Source organism: Phoenix dactylifera, chromosome 3 (genome assembly GCF_051530095.1).
Source record: "Phoenix dactylifera cultivar Ajwa chromosome 3, Ajwa_hap1_PhDact_Kaust_v1.1, whole genome shotgun sequence".
Taxonomy (NCBI): domain Eukaryota; kingdom Viridiplantae; phylum Streptophyta; class Magnoliopsida; order Arecales; family Arecaceae; genus Phoenix; species Phoenix dactylifera.
In genome coordinates this window covers 42506830-42533710 of record NC_143192.1, presented here as the reverse complement: position 1 = coordinate 42533710, position 26881 = coordinate 42506830, and the positions used below count along the sequence as shown (strand labels likewise).

Genomic DNA, 26881 nt, shown 5'->3' with positions numbered 1-26881 from the left:
GCCACCTCTAAACCTGACCCAACCCGAGAATCGTTCCTACGACGCAATAGCGAATCCAGCCCATATATATTTGCACCTTAACAGGATTCCAATTATAAGGGCTACGCTAAAATGTTGAGTTTGAAGCTTATCATAGGACAAAAAATACATGCTATTTTTTGAATTGATATCCGTGCTATATTGATTGATATTGAATTCGGATTGTTCCATTTGAAGCCAGTTTAACATTCTTCAACCTAGAACCAATACAAGGTAGCTAGCTTGCGAGTTCCCAAAACCGAACCCAAATCATGGGACTTGATGCAGTCTTTGTCCGGTCGACCGAGCCCATATCCTAATCCATCTGATTGCAGTCGACGGACTTGGGTCTGTAGAACATGCCAGAAGAACTAATTGAAATTCGTTTGCTGCTCCTACATAACGCAGTCAGCGAATCAGAACTTTGACAAACCTTTAGCCTCCCACGCTCAGCGAATCCGTGAAGAAAGTGAAACACCTCCGTGTCGCGATGGCAATTCCACAATGAAATCTCTCTCTCCACCACAGGTCCACAGGACTCCACGAACTCCTCCATCCCGTGACCCTTTTGCAAAAAAGCTATGGTTCCCATCCTTCCGCACCCATCGGCCAACCACCCAAAAGCATAGCTAACACGTAATAACACAAAAGTCTTGGCTCTTAATGCATGTGCATGTAAAAGATCCCAAGTTGACATAACTACTACGTCCCGCCTCTACTTACATAATCTCTCTATAACCGTTTCTCTACTCCCGACCGTCATGAGCCTTCTCCTGCTTCCCGGATCCTCAAATCAGCATGGCGAGCGGTCCCAACGCCCACTTCGTCGACATCCACCCGCTACTGGACGACGATAACAGCAGCAGCCGTAACAAGCCCGGAAAGCAACCAATGAACGGGCCTGCCAAGTTTCGAGGTGGCGGAGGTGGAGAGCGAAAGCCACAGGGCCATAGGAGTTTCAGTCGGCAGGTCTCCCTTGAGACCGGCGTCGCGGCACTCTGCATGGAAAAGGAGTTGAAGGGCGGCAGCAGCAGCAGCAGCAACGGAAAGCCGGAGATGAAGGTTCTGCCGCGGAGTGGGAAGAGCTTAGGTGGTCTCCGAGATGGCGTTGGCGTTGCCGGTGGTGTGGAGGCCTGTGCTCGGAAGGGAGACTTCAGCATCTTCCGAACAAAGTCCACACTCACCAAGCAGAACTCACTGCTTCCGTCGAGGAAGGAGAGCGAGCTCGATCTCCAAAACTTGGAAGGCGTCGCCGGAGCCGGGCCAGATGACCCGGTTAACGAGAGCGTCTCCGCCGGAAGATACTTTGCCGCCCTTCGAGGGCCCGAGCTGGACCAAGTCAGGGTAAGTAGAAAACGGCCGAGTCATCATCTTCTCTCTCTTCAGCTACCAGTTTCTGGCATGCATGCATCTAGTTAATCTGTCCGGCAATATATGAATTGAGCGAGCTGACAGGACTCCGAGGACATCCTACTCCCCAAAGACGAGGTGTGGCCGTTCCTCCTCCGCTTTCCGATCGGATGCTTCGGTATGTGTCTCGGCCTCGGGAGCCAGGCCATCCTATGGGGATCTCTCGCGTCGAGCTCCGCCATGAAGTTCCTCGACGTGAGCCCCTACATCAACCTTGCCCTGTGGCTCCTTGCACTCGCTGTCCTCGTCTCCGTCTCCATCACCTACGCCTTCAAGTGCGCCTTCTACTTCGAGGCCATACGCCGCGAGTACTTCCACCCAGTCCGAGTCAACTTCTTCTTCGCCCCCTGGATTGCCTGCATGTTCCTGGCCATCGCAGCCCCGCCGGCGTTCGCACCGAAGCAGCTCCATCCCGCCATTTGGTGCGCCTTCATCCCTCCGGTGTTCCTCCTGGAGCTGAAGATATACGGGCAGTGGCTCTCCGGAGGGAAGCGCCGGCTGTGCAAGGTGGCGAACCCATCCTCCCACCTGGCGGTGGTCGGCAACTTTGTGGGTGCCGTCCTCGCGGCCAAGGTGGGGTGGGCGGAAGCCGGCAAGTTCCTCTGGGCGATCGGGCTGGCGCACTATCTCGTTGTGTTTGTGACCTTGTACCAGAGGCTGCCCACCAACGAGGCCTTGCCCAAGGAGCTGCACCCGGTCTACTCCATGTTCATCGCGACGCCATCGGCCGCCAGCATCGCGTGGGCCGCCATCTATGGCAGATTCGACGCCGTGTCCAGAACCTTCTACTTCATCGCTCTCTTCCTCTACATCTCCCTCGTCGTGCGCATCAACTTCTTCCGAGGATTCAGGTGAGGAGAGACGACCAACACCCTAGAATAATATATCCACCATGAAACTCGATTCTTACTCTTACATATCCGCTTTTTTATTGCAGGTTCTCGGTGGCGTGGTGGTCCTACACGTTCCCGATGACGACGGCGTCTCTGGCAAGCATCAAGTACGCCGAGGAGGTTCCCTGTTTCTTTAGCAGGGCGCTGGCGCTGAGCCTCTCTCTCATGTCATCCACCATGGTCTCGCTGCTTTTCGTATCGACGCTCCTCCATGCATTTGTATGGCGCTCCTTGTTCCCGAATGATCTCGCTATTGCCATTACCAAGAAGAGACACAGCGGACCCAGGTCACAGGGCAAGGAGAAGAAGGCTGTCAAAAAGGCCTATGACATCAAGCGCTGGGCAAAGCATTCTTCGCTTTCCCTTGTTTCTTCCATCACCAAGAGCAATTCTGGAGACAAGGACTCCAACGGGAGGTAAAAAGGGTTGCGTCGCGTTCATCCTATGAAGAAAAAAATAGCATATAACATGCATCTTGCGGATCAACTAGAACAGAGAAAATATGTAGCTTTGCAGAATTTATGATTTTTTTTTTGGCAAATGGTACGATGGTTCAAAAAGAAATCTGTATCTATCAGAAAAGCAGTTTACATTAATTGGCTTGAAAAGATTAAAAGCTGGATCGATAAGGATTTTAATGATCCATGGATTTCTAAATTGTTATAATCAGAAATTGTAACAAGCTCAAAGTTTCGACATAGGAGAAAGCTTGCTCACAAGTTAACTATATCACGAACTGCGAAAAAAAAAAACAATCACCGAAAAGTCTGCTTTATTTGTCTTGTACAATGAACAAAAAAACAATTTCATCTCTTCCAGCGTAATGGATGGCAACCGTAAATAAAAGAAAACATACATTACCATTGCGGTTGTGCAACTGCATGTGCAAGTACATGAGAAGCTCTCTTGTGTAATACCTGTACAACTCTCACAACTAAAACCAGCATCACAACAATTAGTCATGCTTCAGATTTCTCTACCATTCCATTTGCCAGATCGCTAATTTTCAAGTTTGATCACCAATGGGAATCCTCTGTTTGCTAAAAACTGATAAGAATGTGTAACTTGAGATCGAAGGTTCAGCAACGCCAAATATCTGCTGCCGAGATCTCAATTCCTCGCTGTCGGATGAGAGAAGAATCTCACACGATGGAAAGTTTCTTTTTCATGCAAAACCAAAAGCCAAAATAGCAACAGAATAATATATACCACTTAAGGATCATCGGATGCCCAAGCTCCTGCTAAAGTTCATGAACAAGAGGCAATAGCATTTCAGTTCAGATCTTACCAAGGCAACAATAAGCTGCTAATGAAATTATTCTACTAAAATAACCAAAGCATTTATAGTATATAATAGAAGACCTACGATATAAAAACTATCATGAGTTACATGTGCTAATACCCTAAGAAACAAGGCATGAAAATTAGAAAGTAACATGTCTAAGGCTTGACATCCAGAGCTTGAAGACCAATATCACATGAAACTTAAACCAAAAAGCCTCTAGTGTCACTGTTAAGAATGTTATGAAAAGGAACAAAAAAAGGTCCATCTAGAAGTTAAAAAAACAATAAACTATATGAAGAGGAAAATTGTAGTGTTTAAAGAGTGCCACATGATATTAATCACGATGGGCTATCATGAATTATAAAACCATTACAGGTGAACGTCCCACCAAGCTACAATCTACAATATCAAAATTATGTAAGTGTTCTAGTACCGTTAGAGTGAAATAAGCTAACTCTTTTGCAATTTTAGGAGAGAAATTGCTTGCATAATTTGTTATTCTAGGTGCTGCCAATATTTGCCACCTGCGATATGTCAATGACAGACGGATTTGTCGTCCGTATAGGATATTACAGTTTGCTAAATAGATTTGTGGGTAACATATTGCATTCAAATTATTTCATGATTACCAATGAAAGAAACCCAAGAACAAGAAGAAGCTGATGTATGTATCAATTAAAGAAACTAACATGATTCGCTGTTCTTTTCATAGAAAATTTCAACATACAACATACTGATAGTGAAAATAGCTGCCATAACTATTATAGTTTCATTACCTTAATAAAATTACAAACAATAAGGTAGTGATACCAAACTAACTGACAGTATGCAATTCTAATTTGTTTTAAACATAGAAATTTCATGCATTAGATGTCAGTTATTGCATTATATTAGGTAGAACAATTCTTTGAGCTATCGATCCATCCATATATATTTAAAACACATAAACATGTATGATTTACTTTTTTCAGTCGAGGAACATGCAAATGTGTTTTATCATATATAAGTATTTCTCTAAATTTACCTAAATTTAGTTGCTCGCGATCCATTTTTTGAGAACAGTCCACTTGCAATACCAATCTGCTTTATCCCCGGCTTTTGCACCTCTTCCTTTTTCAAACGAACATCACAAAAAAACAGGTGTTACAGAAGCAAATATACAAATTCTCTGATTCTACAAGATAAAAACAGCTTGTGCATCAGAAAAATAAAAATCTACAATTAGAGCAATAAGGGTGTCATCCTCTCATACTGTATAGCTTACCTTATGACCTAGTTGTTCAGAAACAATCATGTTCTCTTTTGAACCCTTGCATCAGTTAGTTCATCGAGTTATGAGTACAATTTAGAAGTTTAAAATCACATAAAATACAAATTTGACAATAACGTAACAGAAGCAAGGAAATGATAAAAAATTGAAAACCTTAGTAACTCCCTTAGAAGACGATCCCAACTTTGTGTGAGACGCAGAAGTCAGCCGGGCATCAGAATTTAGAGAGAGCTAAAGATTCAAAAATAACAAGACAAACGATAAGCCATGTGAAAGAAAGATTCACAAAACATGAAAAGGATGTAAGCATTACTCTGATAGTCAAAAGGATTATAGTTTGTGTGCATGTGTTTTGAGTTAAAACAGCAAAATAGTATGCTATCTTTACATTGGAGCACTATAAGAAGTTTTCAGAGTCCACCTTGTTAAAAAGTTCTGTTGGTGGGTCTTGCCGACACCTTTTGCTTGTTGAGAAGTGAAATTCCTAGCGAAAAGTTCAAAAAATCATTTAAAAGTTTTAAAAAAATTTTAAATTTAATTTGTATAGAACTTCTAAGGAATACAGTTTCAGATACCATGGGTATCGTTATTTCCTGTTTGGTACTTCGAAAGATACCGATATCTCCTTTGCTTGATAAGATCTGTAATGGACACAGAAATAGTTATTATAATTTCAAGTGAGCAGATAATTAACAAGAATATGGTACCTTCCAGAGTATAGCTTCTTTAACATGGAAGCGAGATGGCATTAGACTTCAAATGTCATAATCCATGAACCGGCCATAAGCTCATATGAAAATGATATTTATGCATGGATAAATCCAAAAAGCCATCATACATAATGCAAGGTGGCAATTTTGAAGTGATTTCTAGGGTATGAAGATAGCAATATCATGATAAAATAATGAGTGGAGTACCTTCTTATTAAGCGGAAGAGCTTTGAACTTGGGCAAGATATTTCTGTGCTCATCTTGCTTTCGGTCATCACTATAATGTCAACAAAAATATATCAATAAAATACAAGCACTATTTGGCACAAAAATACAAGCACTTCAATTAGTATAGTCAGGATATCAGAATAAGGAGACAGGACTCATTCTGGCAATGACTGCAAACAAAACCAACAGGCAACAATGTTGACATAAAAATGAAGTACCTGATGAGCTATTTAATGGTTTCGGTTTTTATGAGGTAGATGTTGTCTCTTAACAAGGCAAGAGTGCAGGACACCTTACAAATGTAAGAGATGCTCCCAAAACTCCCACTGCACAAAGCACTGCTTTTTTTCTTTTTGTTTTTTTTTTTTGGTGGGGGGGTGGAGTGGGAAGCATAACCAATCGGTAGCTCGATCAAGACCTTGGAGGGGAGGGGTCACTTGCCTGAGGCACTATTTTCTAGTTTGCAGTAGTTGCATATGTCTGTAGGGAACTCTAGAAAATGAAAGGTGAATGACCACAATTAGTTAAAGGCTTTATCTATGGGTGGAGTCCATTCCACGGCCAACCTGAGCTAGCCCATCTCTGTTGATCATTAGTCAAATCTATGGAACCCAACTCCTAAATACCAGGCATCCAAAGAAATATTAATAGATTTTTTTTCTGAAAAAAAAGGAAGGCAATCGAGAATCATAAGATTAACTTTCTTTATGCACAAACATAAGATTAACCTAGTAGTAAAGAAAAGAGAAATCTATCAACTCTCACATCTAGCTGAAGAAATATATGTCAAAAAATATTGGCAAGACATGCATAAGCAGATACTTTACATCCTAATCAAATTCTTCTATTGTAGATTTTACAGATCGGTCAAGGAGAACTGCAGAATACTTATGACCACTGTTCAAGATTTATGGATCACTGATTTACTAGAACACAGCTTCTAGCATGCACAAGAAATCACCAGGATATTTGAAATCAAGAGTGCCATTATGAAATAATGAATCACTATTAAGTTGGCATTTAACAACTGTGAAACAATTTCACAAGTTTATGATAAAAGAAAATATAGTTCTTACTTCTTAGCTTTTAGAATTTTTAGTTTCACGGTTCAGGAACTTTAACAAATAACTTAACTGACATTATTCTTTTCAAGGTGCCCCAGTATCTCCTTTTTTTTTTTTTTTTTGCTTGTTACCGAATCAGACTCAATTATCTGTCAAAATCTGCCACTGATTACCTTGCCCATGCAACACTAATCTGTGGCAAAAGTGGACACCACTGTACATTGTTTTGCAACTGGTACTTTGAATACATGTTCATCCAGAACACAGATATACTGGAACAGTATAAAGGTGCCTAGTCTGAAAGGGTCGGAGGCCTTAGTAGCTATCAGAATCTCAGACCGTTAACATTAGGGGTTTCCATGTATGGCATTGGCCTGGATTATGTAATGGATATTAGTCATCACTTAAACATGCAAATTCATAGAAAACAAGCTTAACTACCACTACTTTAGTAAAAAGGCAAGTAGCATGCAAGATACTGGTTAAAAAAATTAAAATTCCAGAGGAGATGTAGAGGAAAGGAAAGGAGAGGAAAAAGACGTAGAGCATGTGATGTAGCAAGCATGAAACAATGCCTGTTAATTGTTTGGGAGGAAGACCCTTGCCTCTGAAAGCCATGAGTCCCCATCTTTGCTGGGCCATGTTGTGCTACTGTTACTTTTCTCACAAGGATGCATTGTGATGAGGCTTCAAAGGAGATGTAGTCACAAAGATAAATTTCTAAGGTTTATATAGGACATGGTTGAAGGAAACTGCTGAATTCATGCTACATCTGAATGGAGGTGTGCGAATGAGTGTTTTCTATGGAGAGGGGCAGTGGATGAGGAAGACTCCAATTTCCTATTGTCGCATCCAAGGCATAAAGAAGTGTCGAAGTTTTTGGATGCAAGGCCTTTGCTTTATGAAGAGTCTTTCAAAATGAAGCACAAGCAAAAGGCATTTATTGACAAAATGGAAGACCTTGGGTTTCATAAAGGATTTGCTGAAAATGTATGAATTCCGTTAGCTACTTCTGGTATTGACAACATATATATGTTCCTAATAAACCATAAGCAAAAAAGTGTTTATTCTTTTCTCAAACTAGACTTACTTTTGCAGTTCTGAAGGATCAACAGGCTGATTCTCAAATGTTTTTGATGCTGGAGCAAGATCTTGTACAGCAGAATTAGGAATCTCATTCTTAGCTATCTGAAAAAACAGACAAATTAAGACCACCTATTCAAACTGAAATTGGGATGTTATATGTTTCTAAAAAGGCAAGTACAAAATGAATGTCTGAAACTGTATGGCCGAATAACTAAACAATTGCTGACATTGTGCCTTAGAAACACATGACAAAGTAAACACTGAAAGCTGCATGGTTTGGAATTTCAGCAATATACCAATGACGTTGAGGCAGTTGATGCATGTTGAGCAGCCCTCTCTTCAGTCTTTAAATTGAACATCTAAGAAGAAAGGATGTCAAAGAAGAACCACATAGTTGCAGAAAATAAATTATTTCCATGTTTTGCTAATGCAGTAAATAATCAGAAGTTCAGATTGCCTACTTGAAACTTGGGCAACTGCGGTGTGCTTTTCTGACGAAGGGGCAAGGAAGGAGCTTCAAAAATCTGTGATAATGTACAGAACCTTTTTAGATGAAAGCCATGTCCAAACTTGTTGAAGGAAGCGTACAGCAACTGTCTAAAATATTTTTTTCAATATGGAAATACTAACTTTTCTATTCAGTGGCCGTGCTTTGAATGAAGACGTTGTTGGCATTCCCCCAGCCTGAGATTGATTGCCATCATTGGACCTGAGTAATTGACAAAACATATATGGATGTCTTCACTGTAACAGCAAAGATGAATTTCCATGTGTGATATGCTAGACAAACAACAACCTTAATCTTTGAGCCCTTAGTCTTTGTGCCCTTTGTGCTGTTTCTAGTTCAGGTTCTCTTGGAATGGTGAGTCTCAATCTTGGAAACTGAAAGTTGCAATCAGATCCAATCTTCTGCATGATACATAAAATTATGTTAAAATTGAAATTATTAGTGAAACACCAAAACCAACAAGGACAATATTGCCAAAGTATCTCCAAACCCATTTAGCCAGTTTACTCCCAGATTAGAAGAATACCTTTTCTGGAACCTTATGCATGAAGTCAGTTTGTTGATTTACACCAACTACCTGTAATGCATAAGAAGAATATTCCTATGTATAAGGATGCTGGCAATTTTGTCTGTTCAGTGTAATTTAAAAACAAGTTAACAGGTTCTGGCATATTTTTTGATATGCCAAAAAGAACCTAAGTATAAGCTTTGTTCGATGAAAATATGAAGATTAAGCATAAGCACATCAACAGCAAAAATAAAAAGTGTACTTTTCAGATGAAAAGTGTCCACAAGACAAAAGCACAAGCAGAATAATGCAGGACCAAATTGGGATGGCCTGCATTATGTGAGAGGACCTTAGGGATTAGATAGTTTAGAGTTTAAAAGCAGCTTTATAACTTGCTGTCCAAGTGAGAACAGGACAGAGTCGACAGACAGTAATAAAACTAAATTTAGGGCAATGGTAGATTGAAAAAATTATTTGTTTAGGGTTTTAAAGTGATAGAAGATGGTAGAAAAAGGGCCATAACAGATTTAGGGCTTGATTGAAAACTCAGTTGTAAAGTTGCAATCAATAATAGAGAAAAATGAAATGGAATTTAGGAGGAAAAGATTGATACACTTAAACCTGGCAGATTATAAAGCAGAGATAAAGTTTTCTGACTGAAATCTGATAACCAGTTATATCAGAAGTAAACTGTAGATAGAATAAGATAAATAGAGATCAAGAACAGTATTAATGCAGAGAATGGAAGTAACAAAGAGAGAAAGATATAGAAAAGAAAGGGGAGAGAAGTGTGGCAGAACCAGGCTCCAAATAAGCTTTTCATTCATAAAAATTCTGCATGTAATCCTCTTTTCAATGACTCTTTTTGGACCTTTTATAATCTCAACCAATTCTCCTTAACATCCCATTGAGTACCAACCTATTTGGCTCCTAGTAGGACTCCAAAAAGATCATGATTATTGGAGTGTTCATTGTTCATGATACAGTATCGTGAATCTACAACACATCAATTATAGAAACATAAATTAGACCACAACAGTTTCAAAACTAAATAAAATAGAAAAGCTTGGACTGTTGGATTTTTAATGCTTACAACATCATATGTTCCGTTGCGTGGATCTCATGCTCAAGATCTTGATGATTTCTACCATAACACACCAAAATTGGATCTTCAACACTTGTTGATGATGACCAATGCCCAAACTTCCTCATGATTGAAAATTTAGATACCTGATGCAGCACCTTTCCTTTTATAGTCATGCACCATTTGATTGATCGCAGATTGAAACAAACAACATGATTTCACAGATCCAGATTGAATGGATCCTCAAAATAATACCTAGCTCCAATTATTGACTTCATGGCAGTCACATGATCTTCTTATATGCATTCCTCATGAAAATCTTCAAGAATTTTATCTTCTTCAATCGAGACATTATATGAATCCTCAATTATAGGTTCCCCATTGATGAATCTTCAATTACAGCATCACTATATGATGGAACTTCAGTCTTAGAATCCTCACATCTAGAAGTTTGATTTGGGCTCTTCATAAAGTGGTTCTCTATATTGCTGGGTATGACCATTGCAAGTGCTAGAACCAAGTTTCGCCCAACCAGTACCAGGACTTGTATTGGTCAGCGAACGATACGATACGATATGGGTTCGTACCATGCCATTCCAAGACATACCATTCTTTTGCCAATTTTGAACTAAAGTTGGAAAATGTTTTGCCAACTTCGCTTAAGATGCTGGCAAATCATTTGCCGATTTCATTTTTTTTGCCAACTTAAACTGAAGTCAGCAATTGGTTTGCCAACTTCAATTCGAAAATGGCAAAAAAAAATTATAGGACATCGAAACAGGGGGACCCCCTGCCAACGAGATGACTTTAAGCCCTCTTTCTCTCGCCTTCTCTCTCCCTCTCTCCCTCCCTTTCTCCCTCCCTCTCTCTCTCTTTTTCTCTCTCTTTCTCCCTCTCCCTCCATTTCGAACCAATGGACTGAACTATGCTAGTAACTGACTAGTCCAGTTTGATATGTCCCAAACCAGCCGATTCAACACAGTTCAGCCTTCCATGGCTAGAACTATAACCTTTATTGGTGCCAAATCATTTTTGATATATGTTATATCAAAACATATCTACCTGAAAACCTTCTTCTCATATTTGATAGGCTAATGAAAGCCATCAATCTTGAAACCTAGCTCTCTGTATGGTAACATGATGATAAGGAAAGAAATACGAATACGAAGAGGATCAAGGGAAAGAATAAAAAAGATAGGACTCTTCAGCTCTGATACCAAACTAATGTAGTTCCCAATCGGGATGGACCATTGCATGAGAGGACCCTAAGGATTAGATACCAAAATCTGCTTCCCTGCCCAAGTCTTGAGAACAGGAGAGGCAGTAAGAAAACTGAATTTAGTGCCTGAAGATCAAAAGAAAGGATGTTGTTTATGGTTTTGAAGTGAGGGAAGATGGTAGAAAGAGGTCTCTAACAGATTTAGGGCTTGATTGAAAAAGCAGCGACTAGCAGACCAAAATCAAACTGTCAGCATGTTTGATATTGATAATTCTTTGATCTCTGGTTTGAACAAACTCATTGTTCGAAATTTACTGCATGATTAGAGGATTGAAAATAAATAACTAAAAAAGATAACATGAAGACACCAAGTATCAGTTGTGAAACATTATCATACACTTGCTAGATATAACAGTAGGAAGACGTGGGCCTCGATCTATTCGGAACATTACATGTCATTCACATACAATGACAAACAAAAATGAGGAAGCCTTTTTTGAATGGCAGTTCCAAAAAAACATATTTCTATGTCAAAAAACATATTCATAGGAATATTTGGAAGAAAAGAGGATATTTAACTGCAGTAAAACCTCTTTTCTTTAGCAAAATCCATATCTACCTATCATTCAAAAAGTTTTTTTGTGTGACAAACAAATAATAAAGTCTTGGGATAACCGGAATTGACATAGCCCAAAGAACTGAATTTTTTTTAAGATGAATGATTCACATTAGTTAATGTATTGAACTACTCAATATTAGTTAGAACTAGCTGTTGGGATATGTAGAATAAGAGTTTTCTATATACCAGGTCCTCATTAAGAATAGTATTTTTTCCTATCCAATAGGAAAATAGAATTAAGATCTATTGTGAATAGTACAATTGCCATAGAGGTTTAAACTTGTTAATTGTTGGATCCATAATTATATCTATAGTTTCAAGCTATAGATCAAGTCAAAGGAAGGACTCTTTTTACCCATCCTCTGTGTTGTCTTTTCTTTCCATGCCGGGATAGAAACTTATTCTTTGATTATTTGACTATATGATACAAGATTATACGAGAGCAAATTCTTTATTATAGGAAGAAACAACTATTTTTCTTTTTGATAAGAATTTCCAGTACATGACATGAGAGAAACACATCTTTATATTCTTTAATTGAGAAAAAGATTCTATCTAAGGAATGTGGAACCGTCCTAAACCTCCCGATTCGGGGCGATTCGGGACGGTTCCATCATTCAAAAAAGGAAACCGGCAGGAGGAGGAGAGGGAGAAGGAAAGAGAGAAAAAGAGAGAGGGGAAGGAAGGGAGAGGGAGGGCCAGAGTAGGGGCTCCGTTTGAAATAGGGGTCTGTCGAAGCTCCTTTTTTATTTTGAAAATTTTGTTGACCACTTAAAATTTTCATATAAAAGAAAGGGGCCCCAACAGACCCATGTTTCGAATGGAGCCCCTCCTCCAGCCCTCTGGGGTCCTCCGGCAGCCTCCGAAGCCCCTCTTCCCTCTCCCTCTCTCCTCCTCTCTCTCTTTTTCTCTCTCTCATTCTCCCTCTCTCACGGTCTCTCTATTGTGTCGGTACAGGCCCGGCATGGAACAACATAGGGGCATACCGAACCATGCCGCCGATCGACTGGTACAGGCTCTAGTACCAGCATGGTGAACCTTGATTCTATAAATATATTGAAGTGATACTTTGGACCTCCCCCCCCAACAAAAAAAAAAAAACATTTCCTTCAATACTCACTAGTTATATTATTGTTATTAGTCCCACATTGATTGTGTGTTAGGAAGGTCTTGCCTGCTAATACAAGGCCAAGAAATATAAATAGTACTTTCTGGCTAGATTGTTGGGGACTTGGGTCTTTACATAATTATACTAGAGTATAAATGAAAAAATCCTCTAATTAAGTAAAAGGAGAGAAAGTCCATTCTTGCAAAAATATATGCCTACAAAGATGATGTCTCACTATGTGACAACTAAACATGCAAAATCTTAGACTACAAACTAAAGCGCACTTCAAATAACTCAATTGAGTTGTTAAAAGGTAAATTTTTGATGCGATAAACAAGCACAAAGAAGTGCCTCATTATTGGATTGAGTACTATCTTAACATATATCCTTATCATAGGTGCCCTTTTTTCTTTTGATAAGTTATCCTATAGAAACAACAACAGACCAATCAAAAGCACCTTGGCCATGAAAGACTAATACATACTACATAAGACACCTCATCTAAATGTCAAAAAGAGCTATAGTTACTAAATTGTCTGCATATGATGCTTTCACTATTGTTACCAGTTGCTACTATATGAAGACAATTATGATCACTGACAATACTTCTTGCAACTAAAGTAGCACGTATTGGAGTGAATCATATGCCTGTTGTTGCATCAGCCCATGAGGCAGATTTTGCATAGTTTTACACCAAAATGAGTATGTCATAGCAACAATTGGGCATGGGCCCATCGACCCACCTGGCGCACTCATTTGGCAAGTGTGGACATGAGTTTTGGCCCATGAGGCCAAGTCATGAGCAAATTTTAGGCCCAAAATCTCATGTCATGCTTTTATTAAGCAAATAAAAATTTCTTTCCAGTTCCCCTGAACCCTTAAACCTCAATCCTCCCAATCTCCCTTTCACTCTACATCTAATATATGTTGCCCTTTGCCTACCCTAACCCAAGTCCTCCTTTCTTGTTATTATTGACCATTAACACTCTTGTCGCATGCTATGCAACCAAACAAGCCCCTACCAATCCTTCCTTTATACCTCACCATCAGAAAGCCTATCAATACCATAGGCCCAAGAACCCATCCCACTTTCTCCTTTCGTTCTTCTCCCATGCCTCTCCCATCTCATGATTAGGTGATAATGCCAATGCCACCACAAGATAGATCCCCAGGATTTCTTCAAGCCATGCCAATTTCAAGGCTACCGTGTAGTTGAAAGTTAGTCTTGGGCTTTAAAAATTTGGCCCAAGGTTAGGCAAATTGAGCATGGGCAAGCATGTTGGCACTCGATTCTAGACAGGGCCTAGCTTGCCCAATCGATGACTAGGTTTAGTTAATACACATAATGAGCAAAAAATTAAGTATACATCAGGACCAGCATACTATGCTTAAGAATAAGCATGTGATATGGCTACTCCATTACCTATTGCTTACATCAATAATCATATTGATTTGTAAATATCTTGCCATGACATGGCACAAAAAAAGATCCATATCATATGATGTCATACTTTAAGAACAAGGTTCCAAAGCCACTTTCTTGGAAGATGAAACTTCAAGAACATAATTGCAAGAAACCCTAGACTATCAGCTTCTTCAAATGTGACCACTAAAGACCATTAGGTATAGAAGAGGTTGGGTCTTCATACGATAAACATTTGAACAACACGATGAAGAAAAAATTGCATAGAAGTAAATTGGAGAAATTTAATTCAAGTGATGACATAACTTCAATTAATGATAAAAGTATAAAGTCAATTGTCATGTAGCACAGCATAATTAGGTAGATAAAATATCTTTTCAACAAACCTTCACTACATAGAGATGAACTCCAGGGTAAAGCTTCTCATGGATGATTAATGAATTCTTTTGAATAAGTTGTTATCTTCATGTCACGTGCTATAAAAAACCCTTTCTTGCATGGAAGTGGTATGGCTTTCTAGTATATGTTCCTCTAGTAATTTTATAGTTTTGTATTATTTTAAATTATTAAATATCCAAAGCAATCTCTTAATATGGTAATTTATCATTGGTTTACCATTTTGGCCGAGTTTCCAATATCTCGATTCCTATAATTCTGGTAAATCTCAACAAATATTGTAATATCTTGTTGTATGCTATTTTGGCAAAATTTTCTTTATATATAAAGATAAACCAAGGTGTTGGTTATCTTATTCGCAACTACCTACCAAGAAAGCTAAGATTAACAGATTTAAAAGATTTTGGCGCTAGGATTATTTACATGAGGTAGCTTTGAAGCAAAACTTGAATATACATTTTAAGTGTGGATTATGATGTTATTGTATCTTAGTTTTAGCTAAAGAAAATAGTCTCAGTTAACAAGTACAGATAATAATAGACACGATGAAAAAGTGAATTGAGATATTAGAATGAAAACAGAGAGAGAACTTCCTATGTTTAGTGTTTTAATGCCAAGTACATGGCTATAGGATATCACTTCGAAACTCGAACTAGTTTTACCTTATAATGTTCACTGCTTATTTTTCATGCAATTCATACCATAAATTAGTTCCAATTTCTATAAATGCAAGTATTTAATGGAATATAGAAAGCCATTTCGGGGGCATATAACTGTGAAATATGAATGCATAAGGCAGTTACTATTTTGGAAACTAACATGCATTAAGACACAAGTGTATGTTGTAAAAAAAATAGTACGAAATTGTACAAGTATATCAGTCCCAAATGATATTCAAAAGATACATTGCATTGAGATATCAAAACTTAGCTGCACCTTCCGTGAAAGACCCCCCTCTAGTTTTTGTCTTTTGGTAGCTTGAACCAAATGTTCAGGTTCATCCTCAACATTTTGAGCACTTATTTGTAATATTGACTTCGGAACCCTGAGTAGCATAGGTAAGACAAGCTCAACATAAAACATTGACAGTTGTTAGTGCAAAATAAATAATTATAGGGGCTGGTTAAAAGATGGCAAAAAAAGATTAGATCAAATTTAGAGGAAAAGAATAAATCACCAAGGAAATTATTATGAATGTCTCAAGAGGCAAAAGCAACATTTATATCAATAGAGAATATAGGTTATAAGTTATGAAGCACTATGACACATTGATATTAAACATATAAGCAACATACTTAGTGAACAATATCGAAAAAAAAAGATAAAAATAACATTAAGCAGAGGAATGAAACTGAAAAACAGAGATCACCTATGGACAAATCTGTTGGCATATTTAACTTCTCGTGGACGGTTTTGCTTGGCCAGCTGACTTGCAGTAGGTTTCATCAAAGTGGAGCCTTTTGAAAAGCCCTTGTTAATTTTTTTTTTATCTTTCTGAACATCTTGAGACATGATGCTTCTAAATGTCCAGCCTACAAAAAAATGTGAATTATGGATGTAATATCACAAAGTTTAAATCTGTTCCTTTCCAACCCACCCACCCAAACCAAAAAAAAAAAAAAAAGAAAATGTTTGCGTGCCTATGAAAAATATCCCAGTGGCAAAGGAACACTAAATATGTTTGCAACGACTCTTCTCAAATGAAATGTTGATCCAAAGAAACCATGGTTTAAAAAAGAAACTACATTTAATTAAAAAGTAAACAAAAAAATCCGAAAAATCTATTATGAACATTTTCCCTCTTTCTCTTCTTCTTTTTCTTCCTTGTAACCTCTTTTCTTCCTGATCCTTAATAAATTCTTTTTGGTGCTTTGCAACATTAATCTCGCAAAGAAAAAGATAAAAGTTTCTTGCAGTCAAACAAATATTAGCCATGAGTGTCACTATTGGTAATTTGTGAACAGAATAAGAAATATAATAATATATTTTCAACAAAAATTTGCAATATGATTTTTACCCAAGACCCTTTTTCCTTATTAGCAGTCACATAAGCTGAATCAAATAAGCATCCTAATTGAATTGTCTCATTTGTATGAACATTGAGAAAACAAGAAACAAGAAGCAAAATAAAAGGAAAGGTACTCTCAATTGCTTTCAGAATTTCCAAAGAATGTAAATCGGATTTAGCAGAACTTTGACAATAATTAACAACAGAGAAACAAAGAACTAACGAAAGTATAGAACTAAAGACAAATAGAAGCTGGCAAAAGAAGTAAAACCAAAGAGAAATTGTTCTTCAGAAACCATGTTGACATGCTGTCAAAGTCTGGACATGTTCCAGTAGGCATGTGGATTCACTCAACATTCTTGACCCACTTTAAGGCCCTATAAATTGAATGTGTGGCAACAGGAGTGTCAATGCCAACCAACACTATAATCATAAAGGCAATGTTCAAAAGACTGTAGGCTGCAGAGTGTGGCCATGGGGCTGCCTAGTACTTACGCAAGTGCATAGAGGTCAAGACAAAAAAATGATAAATTAAAAAAATAATAAATATAAGGATAAGATCTAGAAAATTGTTATAATTTAAACAAATGAGATGGAGTCAGTCAATAGGAAATATCAACTTGGCAACATTCAGTACTAACTTATGAGCCGATCTCATGTGCTTTAGCAGCCATTTAGGCATTTGGCAACAGTTTTCTAAAACATTGAATAAAATAAATTAGGAATACATTAGATGGGAGACTTATGCACCTGTTTGTTGTTAAAAACACAAGAATTTCTCGGTTGAACAATGTACAACTAAGCAAGGAAAAGAATAGCACAACTTTACCCTTTAAAAGATGTTCTACAAGCCATCTAGTCATTTAACATCCTTTTTCCTTTAGATTTCTTCAACATAAGCATTATGCACATGAATTTCATTTATTCATTATCACTCCTAAATTTCCTCTTTCATTTTCATTATTAAATAAATGCTAATTTACTCGGTTAGAGGATATTCATAGAGGTAATTTCAACCCAAATTTGTACATCTAAGCTAGTTTTCTTTTCTTAAACTGGGATCATGTTATTTACATTCTCCTTGTTAGTTGAGATTTTGATGTAATAGTCCCCTTTTTTACTCAAATACCAGGAATCAGGATACTATGTTTTTAGACAACACAACTAAACCTCATAGGTTAGTGTGACAAAAAAACAAGAATGATACCCGCACGATGTGTGGGGTGATAATGAAAATGAAAATATAATTTTATGTAATACAAGAATAATAATAACTTGAAAAATAGAATGAAAAAATTTGAGGCGCACCACTTACCCTCCCAATCGCTTCGATCGTCGTGGCATAGAGTGGCACTTTAATTGCAAGAAGAAATAGAGGACATGCTACTTTTAGGTTTCCTACTACCTTCAATCCCAAGACACTAAACATAAGTTCGAAATTTTTCATGTTTGGAGGAAAATAAATAAGCGAAATTTTTCTATTTTGAAGTTCCCAAAAGATATAAGAAGTGGAATTTTTCTAACTTCCCTTTTTTACACAAGTTTGGAATGCCATTTTTTTTCCTTTATCACAAACGAATTATTTTTTTTTTGTGCATGACACATCTTTTTTTTTACATGACTTCCCAAATTCATTATGAATTTCTTTGTGCATGATTTTTTTTGTATGTTTGGTATTTCTTTCCTTTCTGAACGTTCCTTTTTGAATGAATTATTTTTCCCTTTCTTGTGCGTGTGGAGTTTCCCAAAAAAAAAAAAGAAGCGGAACTTTTATAAGCGAATTTTTTTTGTTCATATAGATTGTTCCTTTTTGAACGACATATTTTTCCAAGTTGAAGAGTCACACTAAAAATCTAATTTATCTCGAAATTTTTGTGCTTGTGGAGAAAATTTTTCATTTTTAAATATCTCTTTGCTAATAATTTTTTTCCTTTTTGAAGAGTCCCAATAAAAATCCAATTTATTTCGTATATAAACAAATTATTTTTTTCTTTTTTGTGCGTGTGGAGTTTCCAAAAGAAATATTACAATTTTTATCCTTTCTGACAAGTTCCATTAAAAATCTAATATATTTTGAATTTTTTGTGCTCGTAGAGAAAATATTACAAACAAAATATTTTTTTTCTTTTTTGTATGTGTGGAGTTCCCAAAAGAAATAAGAGGCAGAATTTTTTTCTTTTTCGAAGAGTTTCACTAAAAATCTAATTTATTTCATTTTTTGTGCTCATGGAGAAAAGATGACGAACGAATTATTTTTAACTTTTTTTGTGCAAATGGGATTTCCAAAAAGAAAAAATATTTTTTCCGTTTTCAAAGAGTCTCATAAAAATCTAATTTTGAAAATATTGCGAATGAATTATTTTTTCCTCCTTGCACTCATGGAGAAAATATGATGAACAAATTATTTTTTTTCTTTTTTTGTGCATGTGGATTTCCAAAAGAAATTAGATTTTTTTCCTTTTTTGAAGAGTCTCACTAAAAATCTAATTTAGAAAATATTAGGAACAAATTATTTTTTCTTTTTTTTGTGCGTGGAATTTTTTCATGATTACGTTTCTTTTGAATATTTTTTTTCCTTTTTGAAGAGTCCCACTAAAATCTAATTTATTTCGAATTTTTTTGTGCTCATGGGTACGTTTCTTTTTGAACGAATTTTTTTTCTTTTAGAAGAGTCCCACTAAAACTCTAATTTATTTTGTATTTTTGTGCTCGTGGAGAAAATATTATGCATGAATTATTTTTTTTCTTTTTTTTTTGTGCATGTAGAGTTCCCAAAACATATAAGAGCATAATTTTTTGAGCGATTTTTTTTGTACATGGAAAATTTTTCTTTTTGAGCAAAATATTTTTCTTTTTTCCAAAGAGTCCCAGAATGAAAAAAAATTCTTTTTTTTCCTTTGACGAAGAGTCCCACTAAAAATCTAATTTAGAAAATAGTAGGAACAAATTATTTTCCTTTTTTGTGTGGAATTTTTTGTGTATATGTTTCTTTTTGAATGAATTTTTTCCTTTTCGAAAAGTCCCACTAAAAATGCATTTTTTTTTTGTGCATGGAGTTCCCAAAATATTTTTCCCTTTCTTTGTGCATGGACTTCTTAAATTTATTAAGAAGCAATTTTTTTTCTAGGCGAAATAAAACATGTGCAAAATTTTTCTTTTTTTACATGACTTCCAAAAATAATTATGAAGTCAAATTTTCTATGATTTTCTTTGTAATTTTTCTGAATTTTGGGGCGGGGTTGAGTTTTCTTTCTCCTTTCCATTTAATAGATATGGAGACAAGGCCCAATACTAGCTTAAATTATTTGACCTCATTAAACATCAAAATTAATTATGTCTAGACCCTTAAAGAGTTTTGGAAACCTCCTCGTATACTTCGCTTCCTCCTTGGGTAGCCCCGACATATCTTCTTCTCTCTTTCTCACCTGCCTTGGTATGCACCTGCTCTCCTCCATGCTGCCCATGAGACGCTCTTTCCCACATATTCAATTATGATGCTAGCTGAACTTCACTTTTAACTATCCACTATTTAACCAGCCAGGAAAAAAGTGGTTGATAAAGTTATTCAGTTAAAGGGTGAGAAAGCCACTAAATCAAGGTACCTTTATCTCATGCAGGAGGGTGAAATGTAGTTAACCCCCAACTCTCTCTTCTTTTTCACTTTTTCCACAACTTTATCCCACTAACCACAGGAATGTCAACCAAACAGCAGAGAACTTTAACTGCTGGTTAGTTGGTTGGTGGTGGCTACAGATGGTTTAAGTCTATTCATCCCCTAGTCAGCTATTTGGCATCCAAACACAGCCTTACAGTTTGCATTATGCTATTATTCACTACCCCACCAGACTGCCTGACTACCAAATCAGCCCACTGTCCATCTATAACTAAACCATAATTATCTACAAGATGATATACTTCATTACAAGACCATACCACATCTACCATTTCAATGTCACTTCTTTGAAACATGTAGCCTCAATTTGTACTGCGATACTGTTAAGCTAGTTGTTGACAAAACATTCACCCTACTTTGGTTAGACATCAAGTTCCAACCTATAACTTCAAGACTGATCTAGAAATTGCTTCTGAAACTAGTATATGTTCTCAAGCTTCATCCTCCACTAGCATGCAAGAGAGAATGATACAAAGAAAAGAAAAGAAAAGAAAAGAATGAGCTAGTTACTATGTAGATCATATTTACGGAAGTAGTAAGCTAGTTCTGTGTAATTTATTATAAAGGGGTGAAAAGACACTGTTCCATGTAGAGACAAATTTCGCATGATTCTGATATCACAATTTATGCATTTTATTCAATTATCTTGCTTGATATAACTCCCTCTTGGTAATCCTTGAAAACAACTTGCAACCGAGCCAACATTTACTATGTAAGAAGAAAACATGATGTTGCTCCACCAGAATAGAGCACATTTGAAGGCATTATGACTACGGTATAGCAGGTCTGGCTGCCCTTGAGAAGTGTGCAAGGAACAATGGAACACCGAAGGATTGCTAGGAGAGCTCATCAACTTGGCTTCATTGTCAAGCTCCAATACATGAGAAAGAGGCATCAACATTTTGGCTTAACTTTAAGAATTCTTTGACACATTCTATTGTTTTCATGTCCACTTAGTTACTTAAGGTTGTTTCAAAAAAACAATCAATATATTGTTTCGAAAAAGCAATTTGGTAACTTATCTTCCATAAACTACTATATACAAAGTGCAAATAAGATTATTCATTTATAAAACCGATAGGACTTTAATACTGCACGTACCATGAGGATGATATAATAGTCAAATTCTAGGGAGTATAATATATATGAATCAGTAAAATGTGTCTGGAATCTGGATGGTAAAATAATGAATGACATGATGTGTACATAGTAAACAACAAAAAAGAACCAAAGAAAAAAAAAGGCAGGGATTCATGATAGAATAATAACTGCAAGTCTTTAGTGATATCCAATTACCTTTATAACTTTTGTCTTCTGTAGAGAACTCAGTGCCAGCAACACCATCAGAAAGAGAGCTCGTATAATTGATATTTTCTGTATCCTTGAATTTTGGAAGTGTATTTACATTTTCTGCATATATGTCTTCTCCTATGTTCATCTTTGCTATAAGTGCTGAAAAAGAAAAATAGAAAGTTCTTTCAGAAAGCAAGATATCAAAATAAAGGAGTCCTAACACCTATCACAAAAGGTTGGAAAAGGGTATTATTTAAGTAATTCCTTTAAATAACAAATAGCATAAGACCACCATAGAGATAAGCAATACATAATCCATTATTAAATGTTAATGATAGTATAGATAAAATATTACAAGTAAAATAATTTACAAAATCCTCAGAAAATTTATTGATATTATGTGATAACATGTGCAGGTGCCTGCCCTCAAAAAGCAAGAGAAAGTAGTATCCCAAACAAGACGTCGTATGGAATTTGATATATAACCCAAATATGTTATACAAATGCTAGTATTACATCCAATAACAAATGATTGGTCCCATGCATTAAACAATATAATTCTATCCAAAATAAATAAATATCCAACGTTCCTCCTTGTACTCTTGATTTATTAACAAAAAGGAAATCAAATGGGAAGGGTACAGGGGATAAAGAATTTATGTCCAATAGATAACTAGGAGAAAGCAAACAAAGCCAAACTTATGTGCTACTGATATTTAATACAATTTCCAAGAAAATTTGAAGTGTCTAAACCAAAAAAAAAGAATTAATGGTTGTAACAAAATTCTAAAATTAACTAGAAATGGTTCTTGATTTATGTATGTTTGATGAGGATGTATTCCTCATTACTATAAGAATATGAGATAGTAACAATAAGAATATGGTCATTTTCTAGCATGCTTAAAAGTTCGCATTTTATGATGCCATGGGTTCTGATTTTCAATCTCCTGCAACACCAGGCAGACATGTAAAGACATTGGTCAACCTGAGAAGTCCATGCTGCTACATTTAGCAGAGCACCGATCAATGTCTCTAATACAAAAGAACAAACTATGATACGTAGTAGGACATCTAATTTTTAATAAACCCATGCACTCTTGTTGGAGATACTATGTTTATCAACTTTATTGGTGGCACGTCATAGCATTCATCTCTTTACTCTTAGCAATATGTAGGCTTCAGTTCAAAGCAGAAAAACCCATACATGAGGGTGCAAATATGATGCTTCTGCAGTTCCTATGCTCCCAGCTCTCTCTGCTCTCTCGTTATGTCTTCCTTCAAAATTTCTCTCCCACACAGCAGCAGAAAATGACAAATGAATTTTCTTAAAATCTACAATTAGATTAAATTAAATAGATGAGGGAAACATGATGGAGAAGTCCCGATTATTGCTAACTTGCAACTACGAAGGAGCATGACCTCTTTTTTTCCTTAAAGATCATTTGCTGATCCAGAACATTCTCAACCATCAATCCGAGAAGATCCAATAATTGACATTGAACTTTATTTATTGTTTTAGAAATGGGCAGTGTATATTACAATAGCCATAATAATGGTATTGAGGACCTCTGTCTGTAACATTAAAAAAAATGCAATGATCTGTGATTAAATGTCGATATACATATGTCATGACCCTCACATACCATTCTCATTGTTTACAAGAGGACATGCTAATATTGATATTCTAAAACATGTCTATCACATTATTAAATACATAAAAAATGACATTACTTTGAAGCAAGATATTGTAATCACATTATTTTGTTGTTAGAAGTAGCCGTTAGATGCAGCAACATGATTATCTGAAAAGTCGGTTATGCCGAACCAGTGTTTTATAATAGCACTAAAAAATCCATACTTGTTCCATGCCATGGTTGTTAACCACAACAATATCTACAAGCATCAATGCACTGTATTTCTGGGGGAGAAAACACCTATGCTCCATCGCTTTCTGGATTACTTTAGCAAAAGAACAGACACAAAAACTATACATACACATGCATGTGTGCATGAGCGCACACACAGGCACATGTAGAATATACATACACACAGAATATATATCTGGATATGTATACATTTATGTATTTGCATGTATACATGAATAGTTGTGCATACATGTATGTATGCATGTATCTATGTAACTGTATGCATGTGCATCCGGGGTCAGCTTTTAATGTTCCTATGGCAATCTAATGAAATTATACCCTTACAACAGAATATATGGCTAGCAATAACATTGACAATGCGATCCAGCCATTGCAATGTTACATATCTTAGACCACAGCTGGAGTAAAATTTAGTTGATTTTGCCACCTTCCAGAAATATCATGTTATTTAAAATTTGTTTATTTCTTGATGAATTGACACACATGTGTTTTTTGTAAATTAAATGGAAATCAGCAAGTACATAATATAAGGTTCAGAACTAAATCGGGTTATCAAGCCATTGCTTCCAGAATCCTCAATATTCAAACTATGGTCCCATGATTTTCCAGATCCACCTGTGAAAGTCATGGACAGTGGATAGTCCTTCCTATCAATAATAACTTCTGATGCTTTGTCTTTTACATATAACAAGAAAGAACAGGACAGAAACAAAAACTTTAGAGAATCCAAATTATATATCATAAGTTGCTAGCATATTGGACCACTACCAAATTGAGGAGGAAGACCATCGAGATTGGCAGTGTATGATGTTTAAATGGAACCTTTAAATATAACCAGTCAAACCAATATATTCGTTTATGGGTCGCTACCAAATAAGCAAATGTTGCTCTCCGTCCATTCATTTATTCAACATACTAAAGAAGAAAAGCATTCATTAAACCCTAAATATCCAGCTTATCGTCGTGCACAAATGTCATTCATACAACTCCATCCACAAGGTTTCAAGAAATCAAGAAATGCAAAATATAGCATCGATCATCAATATTTAGAAAAGAAAAAATCAAAAAGAAAGAAAACGAGAAAGAACTAAGCATCCATAGCAAGTGCCAAGAACCAATCAAACAGTATACCATACCAGATCCAAGAAGCTCAAAGGATCGAGACTAATGAAGAGCAATCCAAAGAATCAGTACCAGAAAAAAGAAACAAACAAATAAAAACTAAAAAAATTTGTCTAATAAAGAACAGAGAAACGAGATCAAAGTATTAGGGTTTGAATGTGATACACATACGAGAAGGGGGATAGCTTGCGGCCGTCTCGAACCAGAGCTCCGCCTCCCACGCCTCCGACGGCAACTCCTCCCTGCTAAGGTCAAAATACCGCGAAGCATCGTACTCGTAGTCAAGATCGATCTCCTCCAGGCTGAGAAAATCGAACGCTTCCCCCATCTCCTGGTCCATCTCTCGCTGAATAGAGACAAGAATCAAGTCCGATAACCGCCGGTTCCCGTACTCCACCTCTCCTCCGGCGGCGAAAGCCCTAAAAGCGGTGGCCGGAGCAGAGAGAAGATGTGGGCAGCCCAGAAGCTGTATGAAGGAGAGAGAACAGGGGCGGTAGAAATTTGAATGCGGGTCCGAACGGATCTACCAAAAGGACGATAATGCCCCCAAGCATTCGTAATAATGGCGATCCTTACGGGGGTGGGTGGGTAACTTTGGAAACGTTCGGGGGCATGCTTGGAATGTGAGAAAGGGAGGTGGGCCTGCGAAAACGGGCGTTTTGGGCGTTGCGAAACGGTCGCCGGATTCGAAAAATTCGATGGTCTTGATGTCGCCAAGAAGCAGAAAGTGGGCCTGCGACTGGCTTTCGAGATGCCCCCCTGCGTAATTTACGAGTTTCGTCGTGGTGCTATTAACTCCATCATGGCAGGGATGACTTTGTTAATAATGGAATAGAAAGGGGGTTTAGTAGGAGACGAGCAAGCCTCCTCGCTGCACGGGTGCGTGCTAAGGCCGTTGATTGATTTGGATCTCGAGAAACAGCTATATCCTGACCATTGAACGGTCGACCAAGCTGGCGGTGGAAGCGTGAAAATTGAATCAGCTGCTCAGCTATTGAACATGTACTATCAATTATGTTGACACGTGTCCTTAATTCGTTGCGAAGAACAGACTTAATGGTCCGACCCAGTCACCCAATGGAGCCCAGAGGATCAGCATGATTACTCCAAGACTAATCTCGACACGTACGAGATCTTCATTGCAAATTTTGACTCAGATCATGCTCATTCGAGATGCAGGTGAATTCTGATTCCGGTTAGGAGAGAATTTGCAAGACTCAACAAACATAGAAAGCTTTTTTATGATTGCATTAAGAATCATACGTTATATAACCAAGATACGCTATCTCGGTACCGAATTATATACCAGTGCCATCTTATTACTATATTGGTATGCCCGATATGAGCGCTGGTTAAGCATACCAAGTATCAGGACGCACCATCATACTGCATACTAGTACTGAACTGGATGATACAAGACACACCCTGTACCATATGGAGTGTACCCAAACCAAGCAGTATGGTATGATATATTTTACCATCTAACATTTACTTTGATCGTATAAAATAGGAATGTAAATGATATATAAAATCAAACAATTCGATCCAATTATTTTTATAATAATTGGACATAGATAATTTTCAATAATTTTATTGGATCAAAATCGAAACTTATATATAAGATCCAATTCCTCATCAAATCAAACTCTGATGTATCTATCCAAAAACCTAATGACCCTGTGCTAACTCCTTTTTCTTCATACTTGGACTTACTTTTTTTATCATGCATCTCTTCTTAGCTCTTAGATTTTTCTATTTATACTTGGATTTGCCCAATGCCATTTAAGTTCCAAAATTTCAGCCAACTTAATTATATTCTATAACTAGATTCCTTGAGCCAATCATTGACTTCCTATACTTCTTTCCTATCATAATTTACCAGCGATTCATTATATAGGGAGGTCTAAATGATATATAAAATCAAACAATTCAATCCAACTATTTTTATAATAATTGGACATAGATAATTTTCAATAATTTTATTGGATCAAAATCTAAACTTATATATAAGATCCAATTTCTCATCAAATCAAACTCTGATGTATCTATCCAAAAACCTAATGACCCTGT

At 36.9% G+C, this 26881-nt stretch overlaps 2 protein-coding genes across 5 annotated transcripts; one reads left to right on the top strand and one right to left on the bottom strand.

Annotated features, from left to right (window-relative positions):
- Positions 1–658: 658 nt before the first annotated feature.
- Positions 659–25278, bottom strand: LOC103700146 (protein TPX2). 4 transcript variants are annotated; one of them, XR_015976400.2, is made up of 18 exons: positions 24983–25278; positions 21807–21962; positions 16199–16361; positions 15766–15874; positions 8999–9049; positions 8761–8873; positions 8595–8673; positions 8426–8488; positions 8261–8323; positions 7969–8066; positions 5794–5863; positions 5452–5517; positions 5298–5360; positions 5030–5107; positions 4871–4915; positions 4631–4716; positions 3183–3562; positions 659–2763 (listed from the first exon to the last, which is right to left on the bottom strand). XR_015976400.2 is itself a non-coding variant. In XM_008782114.6 (18 exons), exons 1-17 carry the CDS (start codon positions 25149–25151, stop codon positions 3541–3543), a joined length of 1494 nt encoding a protein of 497 aa, XP_008780336.1. In that variant the 5' UTR covers positions 25152–25278; the 3' UTR covers positions 3303–3442; positions 3531–3540. The 4 variants fall into 4 exon arrangements, 3 of the variants coding, with proteins under 3 accessions (XP_008780336.1, XP_017696594.1, XP_088574614.1); XM_008782114.6 differs by lacking the exon at positions 659–2763 and having other exon boundaries at positions 3303–3442; positions 3531–3562; XM_017841105.5 differs by lacking the exon at positions 659–2763 and having other exon boundaries at positions 3303–3442; positions 3531–3559.
- OZS1 (C4-dicarboxylate transporter/malic acid transport protein) lies at positions 773–3047 on the top strand. Its single transcript, XM_008782121.6, has 3 exons — positions 773–1362; positions 1474–2279; positions 2366–3047. Exons 1-3 carry the CDS (start codon positions 817–819, stop codon positions 2739–2741), a joined length of 1728 nt encoding a protein of 575 aa, XP_008780343.2. The 5' UTR covers positions 773–816; the 3' UTR covers positions 2742–3047.
- Positions 25279–26881: the final 1603 nt, after the last annotated feature.